The sequence below is a fragment of the Acomys russatus genome, chromosome 4 (assembly GCF_903995435.1).
Source record: "Acomys russatus chromosome 4, mAcoRus1.1, whole genome shotgun sequence".
Lineage (NCBI taxonomy): Eukaryota > Metazoa > Chordata > Mammalia > Rodentia > Muridae > Acomys > Acomys russatus.
In genome coordinates, this window is record NC_067140.1 from 57117449 (window position 1) to 57137738 (window position 20290).

At 40.1% G+C, this 20290-nt stretch overlaps 1 protein-coding gene across 1 annotated transcript in view; it reads right to left on the bottom strand.

The window, feature by feature from the left end:
* Ubr1 (ubiquitin protein ligase E3 component n-recognin 1) overlaps positions 1-20290 on the bottom strand; it is a 113208-nt gene that overhangs the window by 81923 nt on the left and 10995 nt on the right. Inside the window, exons 2-10 of the mRNA XM_051144470.1 lie at positions 19711-19967; positions 15537-15615; positions 12133-12243; positions 8468-8598; positions 5709-5847; positions 4509-4571; positions 4171-4294; positions 3334-3441; positions 2429-2517 (exon numbers count right to left, since the gene is read on the bottom strand). Coding sequence (XP_051000427.1) covers positions 2429-2517; positions 3334-3441; positions 4171-4294; positions 4509-4571; positions 5709-5847; positions 8468-8598; positions 12133-12243; positions 15537-15615; positions 19711-19967 — 1101 coding nt within the window. The remainder of the gene's footprint in view (positions 1-2428; positions 2518-3333; positions 3442-4170; positions 4295-4508; positions 4572-5708; positions 5848-8467; positions 8599-12132; positions 12244-15536; positions 15616-19710; positions 19968-20290) is intronic.

The window sequence follows — 20290 nt, forward strand, 5'->3', positions numbered from 1 at the left end:
AATCCATTGCATATCACTGCTGAAACCTTTAAATCCTAAGTTTTAATAACTGCCTCAAGAAGAACACCATTCGTAAGATGACAGTTAATATAACTCTGTGTATCATTGTCACAGCTGACAAAAGATATTATAGAAAGCAAAAAACAGAAGACTAAAATATGAATTCAACTACTTGATCTAGTAGAGTTAGACAAACTATTAACTTTAAAGAGTTTCTACTCTAACACTACAGAGTTGGATATATTCAAAGTACTTAGCAACTTATCTGAACCAGGGAACCAATCAGTCATACTCAATCCACCCTTAAGCAGAGTGAGCTTAGTAATTTTTTGTCCATAGTGGTTCACACCAGCTGAAAACCAGCCCTGCTGTATTGGATCAAACTCAATACCAAGCATTAAGAATCTTTTGTACAAAAACAAAGTTGTAAACAATTTACCTATTTAATCTTTCTCTACAGAATCCTAGGGTTTAAGAGATGATTACACTGTATAAAAACTATATTTCATCTAAATAAGATTAGCTTTTTTTGGTAATAGGATAAAATGTCGTTTTCATTTCAGATCACATATTCATTCTAAATTATGTCTATAATGTTTTAGAAAGTATTTACATCTTCAGCTATCATCATCTTCAAAGGACAAGACATACATTTTTTAATACTTGATATTATTTTATGTGTATGGATGTTTTGCCTGTTTGTGTCTGTGCACCCTGTCAGAGTGGAGTGCCACTGAAGGTCAAGGAGAACACCAGGTCCCCCTGGAACTGGAGTGTGCCACCATGTGGGTGCTGGGAATTAAACCCAGGTCCTCTGGAAGAACAAATGCTTTTAAGCCATCTCTCTGGCCCCTATATGTTAGTTTTTAACAATCTGCTTATGAGCCCCAAAGAAGGCATCTAATCCTATGCTGTCCTTCATCTATAACAACTGTTATTTCCCTCTTTGCTTCCAACTCCAGCTTTGATTCTATGTACTCTGCCCTACACCTCTTAGAGCTGTCTGAAAATTAAAACTAGAAGGAGTTACCAGGCTTAGAGGTGCACACCTTTAATCTCAGTGATTAGAAAGCAGAGGTAAGCAGATCACTGTGTGTTCAAGGCTAACTGGGATGACATAGTAAGACCTTGTCTCAGAAGGGTAAGGAGAGCAGAGAGATGGCCCAATGGTTAAGAGCACTGCCTGCTTTTTCGGAGGACTCAGGTTCCATTTCCAGAGCCCACAAGGTGGCTCAAAACTACCTGTAACTCTAGTTCCGTAAGATTTGACACCCACTTCTGACTTCAGGCACAAACATGGTACACAAACGTGCAAGGGGATGAAATATTCATATACACAAAATGAAAGTAAATAAATCCTCAGAACAAATCAAAAGAAAGCTGGGTGTGGTGGTGCATGCTTACTTGTAAAGCAGAGGCAGGCGGATCTCTGTGAGTTTGAGGCTAGCCTGGTCTACAAAGCAAGTGCAGGACAGCCAAGGCTACACAGAGAAACCCTGTCTCAAAAAACCAAAATCAAAAGGAGTCAGTAAGTTATATATCTTTGAATAAGGCAAAATGAAAGTCTCAAGGTCCCTGTTCTACATAACCTTGCAATTTTACTTGAGCAATAAGCAAAAAGACACAGTAACGTAGGGCACATGCAACAAATCAATAAAGCAACATAAAAGAGCTTATATATATATGACATGTATATTTATTATTTATACAGCACGTATGCACAGGCCAGAAGGGGGCACCTGATCACCATGGTTGCTGAGAATTAAACTCAGGACCTTTGGAAGAACAGACAGTGCTCTTAACTTCTGAACCATCTCTCCAGCCCCCTGCCTTTGCGTGTTTCAATCTCAGTTAAATATACTGGTCTCTGATGGCTTAGAAGTTAAGAGTACTGACTGCTCTTCCGAAGGTCCTGAGTTCAATTCCCAGCAACCACATGGTAGCTCACAACCACCTATAATGAGATCTAGTGCCCTCTTCTGGCCTGCAGTTGTACATGCAGATATAACACTGTATACATAATAAATACTGGTCTCCTACTTCCTGCCCCTGCCACATGTATATCTGTTTCTCTTTTCTGCTATTACCCTCAAGTAGACACTTATATTCTTGCAGAAATTTTACTAGCAGGCAAATAAGTTATCCAAAAGGATGTGTGGGGGGAGAAAGACAAAGAAGAAAAATTAATGTCTGTATGAATGTAATAATCTGACTTTGCTTGGTCTTGCAAAACAGGTTATTTTCCAACTATTTTCTCTCTAAAATTGTTGTCTCCATTCTATCAACTACCATTTGTGAAAGCACTTATATTGTATAAAATAGTATTTTTAATGAAGAAATCAATAACATAATTTAAAATGAGCTTTATATGTATCCCTTTCCTTCTGTAACTTCATTTGTAAAAATCATACTTATAAATAGCAATTACCTTCACAAATTCCATAGCAAAGAGTTTTTTGTATTCCATCTCCATAAAAAAACTACTAAAGATCAATTCATGAAGGATCTTACGGGCACCTGTAGATCATTAGGAAACAGAGAATGAGGGCATCACCAAGACAGAGACAAATTGCTCCAGGCATTAGAAATAGCAAAAGTGTTTTGTTCTGTTTTTTAATTACCACGCTAACAACTTCAAAGATGTGGTACAGCTAATATCATGAATTAAACACACAAACACTGCCAATTCTTCTATTTTCTGCACCTCTCCCATCACTTCATCTTACCTCTTATCCTCTCCAAACCTTTTTAAGATTCATTTTATTTTTAATTATGTGCAGGTGTGTGTGTGGCAGTGTGTATGTGCAGAGTGCAGATGTTCACAGAGAAGAGAAAAGGAGGTCATATCTCCTGAAGCAGGAGCTACAGGCTGCTGTGGGCCACCAAGTTTGGTCCTGGGAACAGCACTTGGGTTCCCTGCAAGAGCAGAGCTCTCTCCTCTAAGCCACTTTTCCAGGCCCTGTTTCACGTTTTTTACTATTTTACTCAGGACCACTCTAATTCTGGCCTTTCCTGTTCCACACCTTTCAGATACTCTCTCATCTTTTATTCTTTCTGATTTAGTTTTTTTTATAGTAGTGAAAACATCACTTTAATAAAAGCATTGTTCCATGAATCTGATTAAACACTTTTCAACAGGCTCTGGCTAAATGAAAGACACTACTGTTAAAAGACAGCTTTCCTGGCTGTTAACCGAGAAAAATTAAATTGTTTAGCCTTGCCTTCACATATAACACAAATCAAGATCATGTTCAATAACTGATTTCATACAAGATGATGAAACCATAATTTTCCTTTGACCTCTGCAGATAGCATAAGTGGAAGTCTACCTACCTTTATAAAGTTTTGCATCCCAAAGCATTAGTCTGCTTATAAGACAGGGATTTTCAGAGCCAGGTTCTTCTATAAGGCAGGCCTGACAAAAGATCTGTCTAAAGTCACCTACAAATAAAGGAAGTCAAATGATTTTTCTTCATATGATATTTCTCCTAAAAGTGCTTTTATAGTAGCCAGGCATGTTGATGCACGCCTATAATCCCAGCACTCTGGGAGGCAGGAACAGGTGGATCTCTGGGAGTTCGAGGCTAGCCTGGTCTACAAAGTGAGTCCAGGACAGCCAAGGCTACACAGAGAAACCCTGTCTTGAAAAACCAAACCGGGGGGTGGGGTGGGGGGTGTTCTTATAGTAATATGTGAAAAGATTCAAATTAACCTTGCTATGTTTGATGCCAAGAATAATCACACCATCAAAGACTCAAGAACCAATAAAAGATGTTATTTGATATTATGCATTTACAAACAAACATGTGAGCCGGACGCTGTGGCACACGCCTGTAATCCAAGCGTTCGAGGAAGCAGAGGCAAGCAGATCAATGTGAGTTTGAGGCCAGTTTGGTCTACAAAGTGAGTTCAGGGCAGCCAAAGGCTACACAGAGAAACCTTGTCTTAAAAACACTAAAACAAACAAAAAAATCTAAAAAACAAATCAAACAAACAACAACAAAAACATGTGGTATTATATACTTGAAACGCAATCCTGAAAAAGCCAATGTAAATGGACACTTGACCAAAATATAAGAAATTTAAATGATATCTAAACATTTTTATAAACACAGTAGTTAATTAGAAATCATATTAAAAAAAGAAAACATATGAAAGGTGTAAGCTTACTTGAATAGCTCATAATTTTGTTCATCCAGGAGCCAAGGCGCAAAGCAAATTTCTGGTGAGCCATAACCACGGAGTGCAACACTTCCACATGGAGTGGGTGCTGAGAGACATTTTCTGAATGACTCTACAAATAACAGGAAGAGTGAAAACAAGCAGCTAAACTGTGTTTAAATAGCCTATATTTCATAAAAGGAGCTACACAGCCTTCAAGTTCCAAGTTGCCAGACTAATCTCTACTCATGGCAACAAGAAGATCACTTGGCATTTCTACTTAGGCTCCTAGAAATAAATCTACATTTCCTTTTGAAATTCTCTTTGTGGCTAATTCAGAAAGTTACCTTTATATCCTCCTTTGCTTCCTGGCAAGCGGCATAAACACCTGCTTTGACGGCCCGGCGACCCTAATTATAGGTGAAAAATGGGAATGAGGCAGTGGGGTGGAAATCACAATCAGGAAGTAGCATACAACCCACAGACTTGATGACTTGTCAATTCTGATGACGCTAGAATAAACTCCAGATCTGACACCACAAGCATGCGACTCCAGCAACCAATAGGAAAGACGATCTCAAACTTAAAGGCAGCCTGGGCACATGAGACCGTGTCTCAAAAGGGGCTAAACCAGCTGGATATTGCAGTCCTTTAATCCCAGCACTTAGGAGACAGATGCAAGCAGATGTCTATGATTTTGAGGCTAGCCTGATCTACATAGTGAATTCCAAGACAGCCAGAGCTACATAGTGAGACCCTGGCTCAAAACAACAAAAGGCAGGGTGGGGTTGCAGGGAGAGAGCTAGACCAGTGGGGCTGGCACAGTCCTCATAATCTCAGAACTGAGGAAATGGAAGGAGAAGGACCAGGAGTTCAAGATCACCCTCAGCTACATACCAAGTTTAAGGCCAGCTGAGCTACAAGCACCCTGTCTCAAAGCAAACACCTCCAAGGACTAAGGATATAGTTCAATGGAAGAACATATTTCTAGCATAGGAAAAATGCCAGGTCCTGTGCCCAGACAAAATTTTTAAGTATTTGACAATTTCATGCGTATAATAAATTTGGGTCATTTAAATCCCCATTATCTTCCCTCATCCCTCTCCCTGACATGCTAAAATCCTTCTTCCAAACAAATCCTCTATGTTTGTATTTTTTAATAATGATAAGTCACTTAATTTAATTATAGCTGATTAAATGATCAAGGAAAAAAAGTTACTTACTGGAGTATGAACAACTTATTAGTGTCAATATTACTGAAGGAAATAATTACCCTTTCCCCAGCAGCCATTAAGTGCCACTAGTGCTCAGGGAGGAATGGGGCCTGACACTCCCCTCCCCTATCCATGATGCTGCAATGATAGATCTAGTCCTGTTTCGGTAACCACAGCTGCTGTGAGTTCCAGAGTGCCACAGTTACATCATGTCCAGAAGATGTTAGTTACCCATCTGAAGTCTATAATGAACCACCCCTTAAAAAGCAGTTAACACCTAAATGCCAGAAATGAATGTAGGACAGCAACATAATTCACATGGTGATCACAAACCTCTTTGTCTATGGCAGTGGTATGCAACTGTGCCTCTGCAAGCTCACAGTCAAGAGCTCTTTGTAGACTGTATATCACATGATCATATGAATGGTGTTCATCATTGAAAAGGACACAATAATACCTTTCATTTTTCTCTCTATTAAGAAAAAAGATACATATTCAGATAGTAAAGCAAACAAAAACTGTGACATAGTCTAAGGCAGCACCATGCAGTTTCCTATCAGTAGGGAAATAATACTATAATACTGAAATATGACAGGATTTTAAATTGTATAGTGCTATGGAATTTAAAAAGAATCTCACCGAGGTTGCTAGTGCACAGGTACTTGTGAGGCTAAGACAAAGGAATTATTTGCACCCACAAGCTTGAGACAAGGCTGGATAGCACTCTGTGATCCACTGTCTGTCTCCAAAAAATAAAACAAAATCACTAAGTATTACTTCCTCAATTTGTCTTCTATTTAAGTGATACTGGGCCTGTTGCTCTGGGCTAGAGTGATGGCTCACATCTAAGAACAAACCCTGTTCTTTCAGAAGATCCAAGGTCAGTTCCCAGCACCTATATGGACAACTTAGAATCATCTGGAAAGCCTTCTGGCGTGCACATGTTGTATCACTTAGGATGATGCTAGAAGGGAATCCAGATCTGACACCACAAGCGTGCAGCTCCAGCCATTAAGAGGCAGAACGACCTCGAACTTAAAGACAGCCTGGGCACATGACGCACATAAACTCACACAGGCATATGCCTAGATAAAAAAATAAATCTTTAAGTGACACTGGTATTGTTGTTTTATGAGGGAAAAGGTGGAGTTTTGTGGTGGTGGTGGTGGTGGTGGTGGTGGTGGTTTTGTTTTTCAATATATAAAATGCCAGCACTCCCACTTTGGCTAGAGGATCTCAGATAAGCCACTGATTTTCTTAGATTTGCTATGAAGATACTGTTTTTTCTACCTCTAGGAAAAGAATAATATCTACATTCCAGAGTTATGCAGTATGTGATGCAATATGGATCTCATGCAATATGTGAAAACAGTGGCTATAGATTAAATATAATGAGCTTTAAATCTTCTATAATATGCCTTTCAAAAGTGCTATTAAGCCAGGCAGTGGTGGCACAGGCCTTTAATCTTAGCACCTCACAGGCAGAGGCAAACCGATCTTTTAGTTCAAGGCCAGCCTGGTCTAGAGTTAGCTCCAGGACACCCAAAGCTGTTACACAGAGAAATCCTGTCTCAAACCCTGCACCATTCCTCTTCTCAAGCACAAAACACAAATGAAACAAGGGCACAGAAGTGCAAGTCTGCTAAAGAGGTGTTCGTGATCACAATACAACTAAGCATCGAGAGGAATTAGAAGGGAAATCTGTGAATCCCAAGTCCAGTGTTTCCCACCCAAAAATGATATTCAAGCCTTGCTGTTTGTGCTGGGAGGTAGTCATATTGTGTTTTTTTTCATTAAAAATTTTTTTCTTTAAGCCAGGCATGGTGGTGCATGCCTGTAATTCCAGCACTCTGAGAGGCAGAGGCAGGTGAATCGCTGTGAGTTTGAGGCCAGACTGGTCTACAAAGTGAGTCCAGGACAGTCAAGGCTACACAGTGAGACCCTCTCTGGACCAACATGAATAAAAATTATATTTAATGTCATTAAAATTCTCAATTACCTCTTCTTGAAAAAATAAACTCCCCAGAAAAATAACCACCCCCCAAATCTGTATATGGTTGTATGCATAGTTCTGTGGAAGCCTGAGTACTATACAAGTAAAAGCAGTTACACGTGGCCTGGACCATATTTCATATCTAGAATTCCCTTTGTATTCCTTTGGGACTACTCTGGAATTGACTGATGTCCACCTGCCCCTGTTTCCTCCATTTTCTATTAAATTAAAAGAATTAATATCAACACAAGACATATAGGTGTTAGAATTGCTGAGTTTTACCTAAAAACAAGCTAAATCTTGATGCCTGCGATAATCTTAGGATTCCAAAGCATAAGAAACAAGGCCATTTCCTCATCTCTCATTAAACTTGTCTTGAGCAGGAAAGAGTTAAATATTCAGACTAAGTGAAGCACATTCTAAGGTTCTGCTATTTGCAAACATCTTTGGGACCCCAGATCTTGATCCAGGGCAAAATCACAATGGGCAACTTACTTATGCACTAGCACTAGCAGCTATGAATAAAGCAAGCCCTGAAAATGCTGGCCCTTTTCTCCTTATAGATCGGAATTTCTGACAGACTCTTCTTCAGAATAACTTCTGCGTAAGTAACTAACCAAGTATCTCAAGTAAAGATACTCTGAAAATATTCCCAAGAGAAAACCTCTATACATTTTTCAAAGTGATAGTATCTAGGGGATTCTCTCCCTGTGGAGGAGCCCACAGCCACTCTGCCTTGGGCATATGAAACTATTTTATAAAGTGTTTGCGCTTATATCTACCCCAAAATCATAATAAATTCCAACTAAGCTTTGGAGGATGGACGGAGGAACAGAAGGAGGGAAGGAAGGAAGAGTCATCTTAGGACATGGCTCAACAAGTCCCTTGCACCTGCAAGGCCCTGGGTTCAATCCCTAGAACAGTAAAGAGAGATGGGAGGAAGAAAGAAAAGGAGGGAGGGAGGAAGAGAGGGATGGAAGGAAGGAAAGTTGACAGGAAGCAGGCAGACCGGAAGGAAGGATCACAAGCATAGATATCCAATACTGTTTGGCAACTTAAGTAATCAACAGCAAAGCTTGCGGCTCTTGACAGCTCCCACCTTATCTGCAGCTCAGGAGGCAGCTCTTTCTCTTCTTCCCATATAGTCATTTCTACAATGTATTTTATCACTGAAGGGAATATGTTCCTGGCTTGAGCAATTACCTCTTCATTCAACGGGCAATGCAAGGTCTATGAGGAAATAACAACAACAAATATATACTAAGACTGTGTTTAAATAAGCGGATAAAGAAGATGATGTTAAGCATTTAAAATAACCACATCAGTGAGTTCATTACAAGATCCACTCAGCTTGTTGTGTTCATAAGCTCTTGGTACCACATTAGTATTACAGCTGACAGAGAGACACACACCTGCGTTGACTCATACTTTCCCCCTGTGACTTCTCTTCATTGTCTTTCTGAATAGCTTTATTGTGATAAGACCGCCCAACAATTGGCTATCCTTTCCAGCTTATAACAACTGCTCTCATAACTTATTTCAGCTAGCTCTCAGTCATTTGGAAGTAGTTACTGCAAATACTGATGACAAAGAATAAGGAATGGGGCTAAAGGTAAAGTTCAGTGCTAAACTCTTGCCTGGCGTGGGCAAAGCTTGATTCTCAGCACAGGGGGAAAAAAAGAAAGGGAAAGGGAGATGGAGGAGGGAAGGGAGGAGGAATTTTAATCCAGCAACATGGCTGTTCTGATCAAATCCAAGACCTTCTAGGTCTGCGGGATCCAGCTGGGAAGCAGACATGCCTTTAGTACCCACCTAAATTTTAAACAATGAAGGTAACAAGGTAACGTTGGTTCATAGAAGGAAGCACTCGTGTCTAAAAGTGATGTCTAATTGAGAGAGAGACAAGGTGATGAATCAGAGAAAGGTCTGGCAGAGTAGGATTTGCCAGATCTCATGAGAACAGAGAAGAAAGAGAGGTGACTAAGGAATGAGAGCAGTGAAGTATGGTGGCACACAGATTTAATTCAGCCCTCAGGAGGAAGAGGCCAGCAGGTTTCTTGAGTTCAAGGCCAGCCTGGTCTACATAGTAAGTTCCAATCTAACCAGAGCTGATAGTGTTAGGGTTGGTCTAGTCAAGCAACTGGGGTCTTTGGGAGAGCTTGGGGTCCCTGGGGTCATCCCTTCAATAGTGAGACTCTGTCCCAAAATATAAAATAAATAAGATAAAAGAGTGAGGGCAGCACAGAGAAAGGGGGAGGAGGCAGTTTTATGGGGACAGTTACATAGAGACAGGTTGCAGAGAGAGTACAAGCTAGACACAAATGACGACAGAATGAGCCAGAGAATGAGAAGGAGCCAGAAGACTAGAACATATTGTCAAAGTTAGTTTGAGGCCAAGCAGAGCAATTCAGTCAGAAGCTGAGAGAAGCCAGTTTAAATCAGTCATCTTGGAGAGGAGTTTGAGCTAGAATAGCTGAGTTGAACCAGCCATCCAGAGTTCAGAAAGAACTAGAAAGGGTTAGCTTATTCATCAGTAAGTCACAGAGGCTGAAAACATTCTAGGCCTAGGTTAGACTGTATGGAGGTTAGAAGCTCAAAGGCTTGGGCTAAGTTAGTGGACAGAGACAATAAGCCTCCGAGAAGACATTTACATCTGGTAAAACCAGAGGAAATAAAAGATACTTTTATAGGAAAGGGGAAAGGAAAAAGAGGAGGAAAGAGAAGGGAGGGAAGGAGAGTGAAAGCGCAAGCAGTGTCCACAGAAGCCAGTCAAGTCGGATCCCCTTGGAACTGCCTGAGGCGAGAGCAGCCAATGCTCTCAAGTACTGAGCCACCTCACCAGCTCCATTCCTCTTATCTTCTATGAGTTCTTGCTTGTTGAGACCAAGATCTACATACTGCATTTGACTGTTATGACTCTAAAGTCGTGGGCATCTACATCTAACTTAAGGTCCCATCCCTAGCTGTTATCTTTTGTTAAACATGATGAAGACAAGACCAGTTTTTCTGGTTAAAGGACAAAACAAACAAACAAAACCAGAAACCAATATTCCATGTTTTTCCTGGTAGCACTGTTTGTTGTTATAAACTAGAAGCTAATTTTAAAGTTTTATGATGTCCAGATTAAAGATTTTAACTGACTGTTCTGTAAGTGAGCTGCTAATAACAACTTTATTGTGACATAATCAGATACCACTACAATTTATTTAATAAGTATATAATTTGAGCTGTACATGGTAGCTCATGCTTGTAATCTCAGAATCTGGGATGCTAAGCCAGAAGGGTTACCACGAGCTCGATTCCAACACTGGCTAGAGTGAGACTGTCTCACAAAACTCAAAAAATACTAAACTGCCTACAAATACCCATGTTCATATGCACATATTAGTGCTTCTCTCTGCCTGCCTCAGTGTTTTATACCTGTGGGGGGCACTTAATGCAGAGGCTCACGGTGCTCAACTACCAATAGGAAATGACTGATGGTGGAGTGCTCAGGCCTAAGTGAGACGTTGGTATCATGCCCTCCAAGGCTCAGAGAACATTGTTGAATAAAGGGGGAGCAAAAAACAAACGTAAGATCAGGAATTTTTTTTTTTTTTTTTTTTTTTGAGACAGGGTTTCTCTGTGTAGCCTTGACTGTCCTGGACTCACTTTGTAGACCAGGTTGGCCTCAAACTCCCAGTGATCAGCCCACCTCTGCCTCCCTGAGTGCTGGGATTAAAGGCATGCGCCACCACACCCAGCCTATGAGCAGGAGAAATAAAGAGCTGTGTGGTAAAAAGATGTTCCCAGAACATGCCTCAGGAATTTACAGCAGCTGCAGTTACCTACACAGGACCAGCCTGCTCAACATTTTATCATGGGGGAGGGGCATCTGAGTCCCCACTCCATCCTGGCTCATAGCTGGCAGCTAATGGTTGCTGTGGGTGGGGTATCCTGCTAAGGTGGTGTTCTTGCTGAAAAGTAGCCCATAGTTTAGTAAATAATTTCCCTGCTGTGGTATGCTCCCTCAATTACAACACTCTCGCACTCTCACTCAATTGAAACCTTTGCCCTAGTTTCAGGAGGTAAACAGACACCATCAGATTACGGTACACTCCTGTAATCCCAACACTTGACAGGCTGAGGTGGATGATCAGCTGACTTAGAGGCAAGCCTGGGCTACTTAGGAAGTTTCAGTTCAGCTTGGGCTACACAATTGGAGCTTTTATCAAACAATCAAACAAACAAATACAAAAGAAAACAGCAAAGAAATGGCTTTCAGTATATTCACAGATATGTACAGCTACAGTCAATAAAAGAATATTTTCTCTAAACCTAATATACAGTCTTTATTGCCTCTCATACCTCTCACTCACTCACCTTGCTTATTCTCATTTCCTCTCTTCTCACTCCTTCCCCTATTCACTCGCTCACCTTGCTTATTCTCTTCTCATTTCCTCTCTTCTCACTCCTTCCCCTATTCCCCCTCACTTCCTGACTTACTGATACCTTTAGCCTCCAAACCAAAAAACAACTATGAAGTATGTTTCTTCAATCAGCACCTTAGTGCTACTGTCCCCAAGTCGTACTGGGGACAAAGGTAAAACACAGTGTTTCCTACAGCTCACACCGTGACTACTGTCAAACCATTACTTCAGTCAGCTTTCCCTAAACACAAAACATTCTTATAATTAACTTTTAGAACAATCTTAACCATACATATTTATAACACTTATTGTCATCAAATTTCAAAAAATTTAAAACATCAATTAAACGTCTTACCTCTTTCATAGTACCTGCTCTTCCAGGTTCATGATCCATACAAAATGGGCCAGTTTTCCATGCTTCTGTGTCTCCACAGTCACAGAACCCCCCTCCAGTAGAAGTGTGCATCTGATAAATGACAAATGAGGCTGTCATGGCCCACACTTCTTATAAATCAATGAGGAGTAAGAAAGTTGATCCAAGGCCGGGCACTCAGGGAGGCAGAGGCAGAAAGATCTCTGTGAGTTCAAGGCCAGCCTGGTCTACAAAAGCAAGTACAGGAAAGCAAAGGCTACACAGAGAAACTCTGTCTCAGAAAAAGAAAAATGTTGATCCAAATAATAAATATTCACTAACACTTCTATCTTAGTTGTATTTAGTGTAACAGATTTGGGATAAGACAAATCATTTTAGTTAGTTATGTAAGAAATACCAACCACCTGAATAATTCAGTATAACAAAAATGGGCCTCCTAAATGTACACGTTTTTTGAAATATAACTACATATTTTTAAAAGAACAGAGTTTTATTAAATGTGAACTATGTAAAACAGATGGGAAAGGAAAAAGATTCTTTATAATTTAGAACACTTGAGTATGAATTTTCTTTTTTTATCACATGGACCTTCAAAAATCAATGTTTACTAGAGTATCTTCATTTACATTAATGTCCTACAGCAACTACAATCTTTTTCCTTTCATTGTTCCTAGGCAAAAAAACAGAAAACAAAAACAATAACAACAAAAAACCTAAAATATACTAACTCTGGGATCTGAGGTTTTTCTGAGAACTTCCCCTCCAAACATGCAGTAAAAGGAGGCCTAAGACCACTGTGAGACACACTCTCAGCAGCTACATTACAGAAATATTTCTTAGCTTGCAATTCACACAAAAACTACAAGTCAGACTTTACTCAGGCTGCTATTTATTGGCTGTGCTAGAGGATGAGATCTACTCATCTAAGAGGCCTTTTAGGAAACATCAGAAAATGAAGGCTGTAGATCCTAAAATAGTTGACTTCAGAGCTAAAAGCAAACCACAGGAGAATGGAAACAGCATTACCTGAGCTCAGGTCTATAATTGCGAAAGAAAGGGGGAGCGAAAGCAACAAGAGAATCAACTGTGATATGGGAACAGAAAGGACTCACAGGACAGATTGAGACCAAAGCTGAACCGAGTGACACACGCCTGCAATCCTAGCACATGGGAAGTGAAAGCCAGGAGATCAGAGGGTCGAAATCATTCTCAGTCACACAGGCTAACCTGGACTATATGAGACTTGGGGTGGGGGGAGGGAGGAGGCACCAAAAACAAAACAAACAAAAACACTTGAGACTAGATAGAGGTCAAAAAAGAGAAAAGCATAATATAGGTCTTAATAATGATGTAACCAACAGGGGAGAAAGTAACAAGGAGCTGGGCATGGTAGCGCACACCTATAGTCCAGCACTCTGGGAGGCAAAGGCAGGTGGATCTCCATGAGTTCAAGGCCAGCCTCATCTAAAAAGTGAGTCGAGGGCAGAATAGTTTTTTTCAGAGAAACTCTGTCTCAAATAAATAAAATAAAATAAAATATAAAAGACATATGTGAAATGTCCTAAGATTGATAAAGACATCAAAATATGTATATTTTTCAAAAATGTGTATTTTATACAAAAGCAAATATAAGTAGAATAGGTAATATCACAAAAGCAAAGCACAATATCTAGAAACAAAAATTTAGCAAAACTGCCAAGCATGGTAGCTGCACTTCTTTAATCCCAGCCCTCAGGAGGCAGATCTGAGTTTGAGGCCAGACTGGTTTCCACAGTAAGTCCAGACCAACCAGGGATACATAGTGAGACCTTATCTCAAAAAATAAGTGAGTAAATTTTTTAAATGTCAATAAAGTAAGTGACACAAACCAAATTTAAAAGTCAGGAAAATCTTTTAGCCATCCATTATGATCCAGAATCTTACTCTTAACAATCAAAAACAAAAATTTATATCTACATAATAAAATAAGTGATCAATAATAATACCAAAGCAGCTTTATTCAAAAGCTAAACACAGGAGTTGGAGAAATGGTTCGACAGATAAGAGCACTTGACTGCTCCTGCAGAAGGTGGGGTTTGGTTCCCAACACCTTCTTGGCAGCTTACACCTGTCAACAGCTTCAGTCCCAGCATCCTCTTCTGACCCCAAAGCACAACACGCATACAGTGCACAGATGAGGGAATTTCAATACTATTAAAGCTCCCTGTGCGATCAACTATAAAAGTGTTCCACTTGCCATGTACTCTCCTTTAAGAAATAATTTCTTTAAACTTGTAGCATATATTTCTATGTAGCCCAGGCTGGCCTAGGACTTTAAAGTTTACAAACGATATGGGCTCTCTAACTTCAATGTGTCACTTACATCTTTACACAGTACTTGACACGTATTATATATACAAAGAGAAACATCAATGGTCAAGTCTGTCTGAGACTAGAATACAGAACCAGCACTATCATTTGAGAAACAGATTAAGCTCTAATAACAAGATTGTCTAATAATTCAGCAGAAAAGGCAAAGCCTCAACCCCATTATTAATAAGAGACCATAAGAAGAACTAAGTCTTGAGACTTCTGCCTCACTCACTGCACTCAGAGGTTCCTGAGAACTGCTATTTTTGTTTTGTTTTCAAGACAGAGTGTCTCTGTCCTGGCTATCTTGGACTCACTTTTGTAGACCAGGTCAGCCTCGAACTCACAGTAATGCACCTGCCTCTGCCTCCCGAGTGTTGGGATTAAAGGTGTGAGCCACCATGCCTGACAAGAACTGTTAATTTTAAAACAACTTACAGAGACCAAATTTTCCAAGAATGTGGGAAACTTCAACTCACATATACAGTTGAAGGAATTCTAATTGGAGGGGCTGGAAAGTTAGCTCAGCAGTTAAGAAGAGCACTGGCTGCTCTTCCAAAGGACTGAGTTCAATTCCCACACCCACATAGGAGCTCACAACTGCCTGGAACTCAAGTTCCAGGGGACCTGACACCAACATACACAAGCAGTAAAACACCAATGTACATAAAATAAAAATAAATAAATAATTTATAAAAATCTAACGAGCGGCCAGGCGGTGGAGGTGCACACCTTTAATCCCAGTATTTGGGAGGCAGAGGTAGGTGAATCTCTGTGACTTCAAGGCCAGCCTGGTCTACAAAGAGAATCCAGGACAGCCAAGGCTCTGTTACACAGAGAAACACTGTCTCAAAAAACCAAAAATAAATAAATAAAATAAAATCTAATGAGTATAACCATGTCATACATTACCCTAGCATGACTAAAGATCCATATCAGAGCTATTTAGCAGAAAATGAAACACTGCTCAAAATTTTGGACTAAAGGTTCATCGGATTCCCACTACCTAAGTGATTTTATGTATATATTTTTCATACCTTGTAACGATGGTTTTTATGAACACTACTCTGGAAGCAGTCCATACAGAGCACACAGGTTGGATCAATTGCACAATCCCTGAAAAAGATAAAGAATTAGATTCCAAAAGCCAATTTCCACTGGCACTTAAGGTATGACTATAAAATGAGAGTGCTTCCTGTGTGGTTGACAAAATGAACACTAAAATGCCCTAAGAGCTGAGTTCTAAGAACACTGAGAAAAGACAACGCTGCTGCCATCATTACAGCCTTGTCTCTAACATGCTTGAGTGCATAGGATGTTCAGTTTATAACTTTGAACTTTATCTGGCTTTATACTGTTACTTATATGGAAACGATATGAAAATCATGTTTTCCTTCATGATCTACCATTGTTGACCTCTAATTTACATGTACATTTTACAAACACTGTGCACTGTAACTAAGGCTTATGCCACATGAAATTCCCTGAAGCTCAAGCACTATAGGGAAAGATCCCTCTCTTACATATGACAGATCCCAATACCTAGACCAGGACCTGGCACATAAGAAGTAATGACAGAGTCAGAGGGGACCTCAGTGTCTCACAGCTCTCCCCTTAGGAACTTTTACAACACATGGTTCTGCTCCACACTTTCAGAGAAACAAAAGAACAACATAAGTTGCCACAAGGTACAGAATTAAAGTGTTTAAATATTTGAAGAGATGAAATTAAAAAGCTCAAAAATAAATTTTAGAGTTGAGGGTGGTGTCACACATCTGTACTTTCTGCACTCTTGAGGCTAAGGCAGGAGAACTGCTGAGAGTGGAAAGACAGCCTGAGCTACACGGTTAAGTTTAAGGTTAGCTTGGGCTATATACTAAGATTCTGTCTCAAAAATATACACAAAGAACAAATTATAGGGCTGGAGGAAAAGAAAAAGAAAGAGGGATGAATTTTAAACAGCAGACAGGACCTAACGGTTGCCTAAAATTCTATAAAATTCTCTATAAAATATATAATCTAATTTGCTTAAAACTCTTCCTAATTTAAATTTTACTTTTTTTGGTTGGTTTTTTTGTTGTTGTTGTTTTTCTTTTTTGAGACAGGGTTTCTCTGTGTAGTCCTGGCTGTCCTGGACTCTTTTTGTAGAGCAGGCTGGCCTCAAACTCATAGTGATCCACCTGCCTCTGCCTTCCAAGTGCTGGGATTAAAGGCGTGCGCCACCACCTCCTAGCTTTAATTTTACTTTTATGATTTCCATATGAGGCTGGGCAGTGGTGGCGCACATCTTTAATCACAACACTTGGGAGGCAGAGGCAGGTGGATCTCTGTGAGTTCGAGGCCCACCTGGACTACAGAGCAAGTTTCAGGACAGCCAGAGCAGTTATACAGAGAAACCCTGTCTCTAAAACAAAACAAAACAAAAAATCCATATGAGCATTACATAATCTATGTGCCTCCATCTTCCTCCTCCAATTTATTCTGCGTCCTACACACACACACACACACACACACACACACACACACACACACACACACACACACTACTGAGTCTACTCAGTGCTGCTCATGTGTGTGTTTAGGGTTAACCACTGGGAATGGATAACCCATCAGGGAGTTTGTCTCTGAGAAAACAGTCTCTCTCTTTCAGCAGTCAGTGACTGCTAACAGCTCTGCATCTAGGGGCAAGACCTCCTGAAGTCTGCGCGTCCACACTGGCCTGTCAGCTGGTACTATCATTATGCAGGTCTTGTTCAGTAAACTGGACTGTTGAGAAGTCATGAGTGTAACTTCCATACTATCTAGTATCAGGTGTCCTGGTCTTCTGGCTCCTAAGCTTCTCCCCCTGATCCCCTGCCAATTGCCACCTTTTCTGAACTGTTCTGTAGGTATTGAAGATGTATCAATTGGGGCTGGGTACCCCACAGTTACTTATGCATTTTGACAAGTTGTACATCTCTATAAGTAATCTCCCTCAACACTACTGACACTTGAAAATTAAGTAGTAAGTTTTTTTGTTGGGGTAGAGGGAACTACCCTATACATTGTGGGATAGTGAACAGCGACCATGGTTTTACACACTAGCCACCCCTAACTGTCACAATGTTTCCAAGAAATTTTGGAAAGATAAGGGCTACACATGTTTATATGCTGTAGCTGAAACTGGGCTTTGTTTTAAAATTTATAAGAAAAAATAATATACAACAAAATAGAATACAAATGAAAGAGCTACCACTTTTTTTTTTCCTGAGAAAGTAACAGAAAGAAGCTGTTAACCAAGGGCTGCAGTGATGGCTCAGTGCATAAGAACACTGGCTGCTCTTCCAAAGAACCTGGATTTGATTCTCAGCACCCATACGGCAGCTCACAACCATCTGTAACTCCAGTTTCAGAGGACTCTTTTTCTGGATTCTTTGGGTACCAGGCACATACATGGTACACAGTTATACATACAGGCAAAACACACAAAATAAAAACACTGTAGGACACAGAAGAAAAACACCCACAAACCTCTTACCTATACACACTCAGTGAAGCCTAAAGTGACCATCAGGCATAGACAATGAAACTCTACTGATGAAGGCTAAGAAGTCACAGCCATAATCTAAATGACCTAAAGTACAGAAGGAAAAAGAAAAAGTGGTGCTAATAGCTAAAAGTCAAAAGTTTCTGCTAGGCATGGAGGTGCACACATTTAAGTCCCAAGTGAGCCAGGCATGGTGGGACATGCCTGTGATCCCAGGACTCATGGAGGTGGAGCAAGGCTGATCTCTGTGAGTTCGAGGCCAGCCTGGTCTACAAAGTGAGTCCAGGACAGCCAAGGCTACACAGAGAAACCCTGTCTCCTGGGGTAAGATGCAGCTACATAGTAAGACCGTGTCTCAATAAGTAAAAACTTAAGGCCAGCCTAATCTATAAAGTGAGTCCAGGGCAGCCAAGGCTACACAGAGAAACCCTGTCTGGAAAAACCAAAACATAAAAAAAAAAAAGTTAAGTTTTTCTCTTTCTTCTTTCCCCTGAGACAGTTTCTCTGTGTAACCCTGGCTGTCCTGGACTCAACTGTAGATCAGGCTGGCCTCCAACTCACAGAGATCAGCCTCCCTCCACCTCCTTGAGTGCTAGGATTAAAGGCGTGTGCCACCATGCCTAGCTAAATAACTTAAAAATAAAAAAACAACAAAACAAAAACTTCAAGCAGGAACGCAGAGTAAAAAACTTCTCTGATCTACAATGACATTTAAGACAATTCCTTGACCAAAACAAAAAGTCTACACTTGCCTCCAGTTTCAACACAACTGACCTCTAACACTCAGCTATATTCCACCAGCTGTTACCCCACAACCTACAGTTGTGAAAAACAAAAATTCTAGAAGGCTTTGCTACTTTGTGAGTGTGTACTAAATTTCAGTTAGTGATGAAAAGCAAAACAAACAAACAAACAAGCATACATATACACATGCTACTTTTTTGTTTTGTTTTGTTTTTCGAGACCGGGTTTCTCTGTGTAGCCCAGGCTGCCCTGGACTCACTTTGTAGACCAGGCTGGCCTTGAACTCACAAAGATTCACCTGCCTCTGCCTCCCAAGTGCGGGGATTATAGGTGTGCACCACCACCTGGCTTACATATAAATTTTTAAATATATGTATGAAACCTAGATCTTGGAGCTCATGCCTATAATCCCATAGTGAGCTCTAGGCCAGTACAGATAACAGAATGAGACCCTGTCTAAAAGATAAAAACTTTAAATATATATGTATGGATGGATGGCATGACATGTGACTACAGACTTTGTATTACTTGTGAGTATTTATATCTTTGTGAATATTCATAGATCTCTATAAAAAAAATCTTGCTGTTTGATTATAAGGTTCTATTAAATGCTGTTGAGGAAGTATTCAGAATTCTGAAATATACTGATCTTGACAGTTTCAGACAGAGAGAGTATGCTGACTGCATTACATGTATGTAGTGCAAAGATCTACTTCTTGGATACTTTTGAAGAACAGAAAAAAAGAGAGAACTGTTTAACAAGAAATCATATTTTAAAAAAATCAAGCTATATGAGCAAAAGTGATTTAGAATGAAAATAAAAGGAACTTAAGATTGAATATATAAACAGTGATGAACTAGGAAAAGGACACTGTGAAATAGGCATGATACAAACTATAAGCTATAAATTATAACTAATCCTATACATTTATGATACTTACCTACAAGAATATGTTGTTTCTCCACTTTTGAAAACCTTCCCACACAACTGAAATGCTCCACTGTGCTTTAATTTCTCTAAGCAAATATCCGGATCCTCTCCAAATAAGTACCATTCCAAAGGAGTGAATATTGACATTTGTACATTCTCTTCTTGCTTTTCCAAATCTGGGTCCATCTCAGCAAAATAAATTTCTGGCACTCGTTGTGCCAAATGATGTAAGAAGGCAGTATAAAAGTCAGCTTGCTGATCCCACCACTGAAAGGGAAAAAAAAGATGGCAATAAAACTTTTTGTTTTTTAAACAAGGTTTTTTTTTTTTCAGTTGAAAATAGAATATTTTATTCTTTGATAATTTCATACATGCACATGACATACTTCGATTACGCTCACCACCAGCCCTCCCTTATCTCTGTCCCCACTTCCCCCTCCCCTCCCGACTTCACACCCTTCTCCTTTGTGTGTGTATACCTGACCCATTAAGTCCAGTTTGTGCTACTCAAACACTTCTGGGTGTGAGCCACCCACTGCAGCATGGCTGGCTCACCAGAAGCCACACCCTTAAAGCCAAGTTCTTTCTTA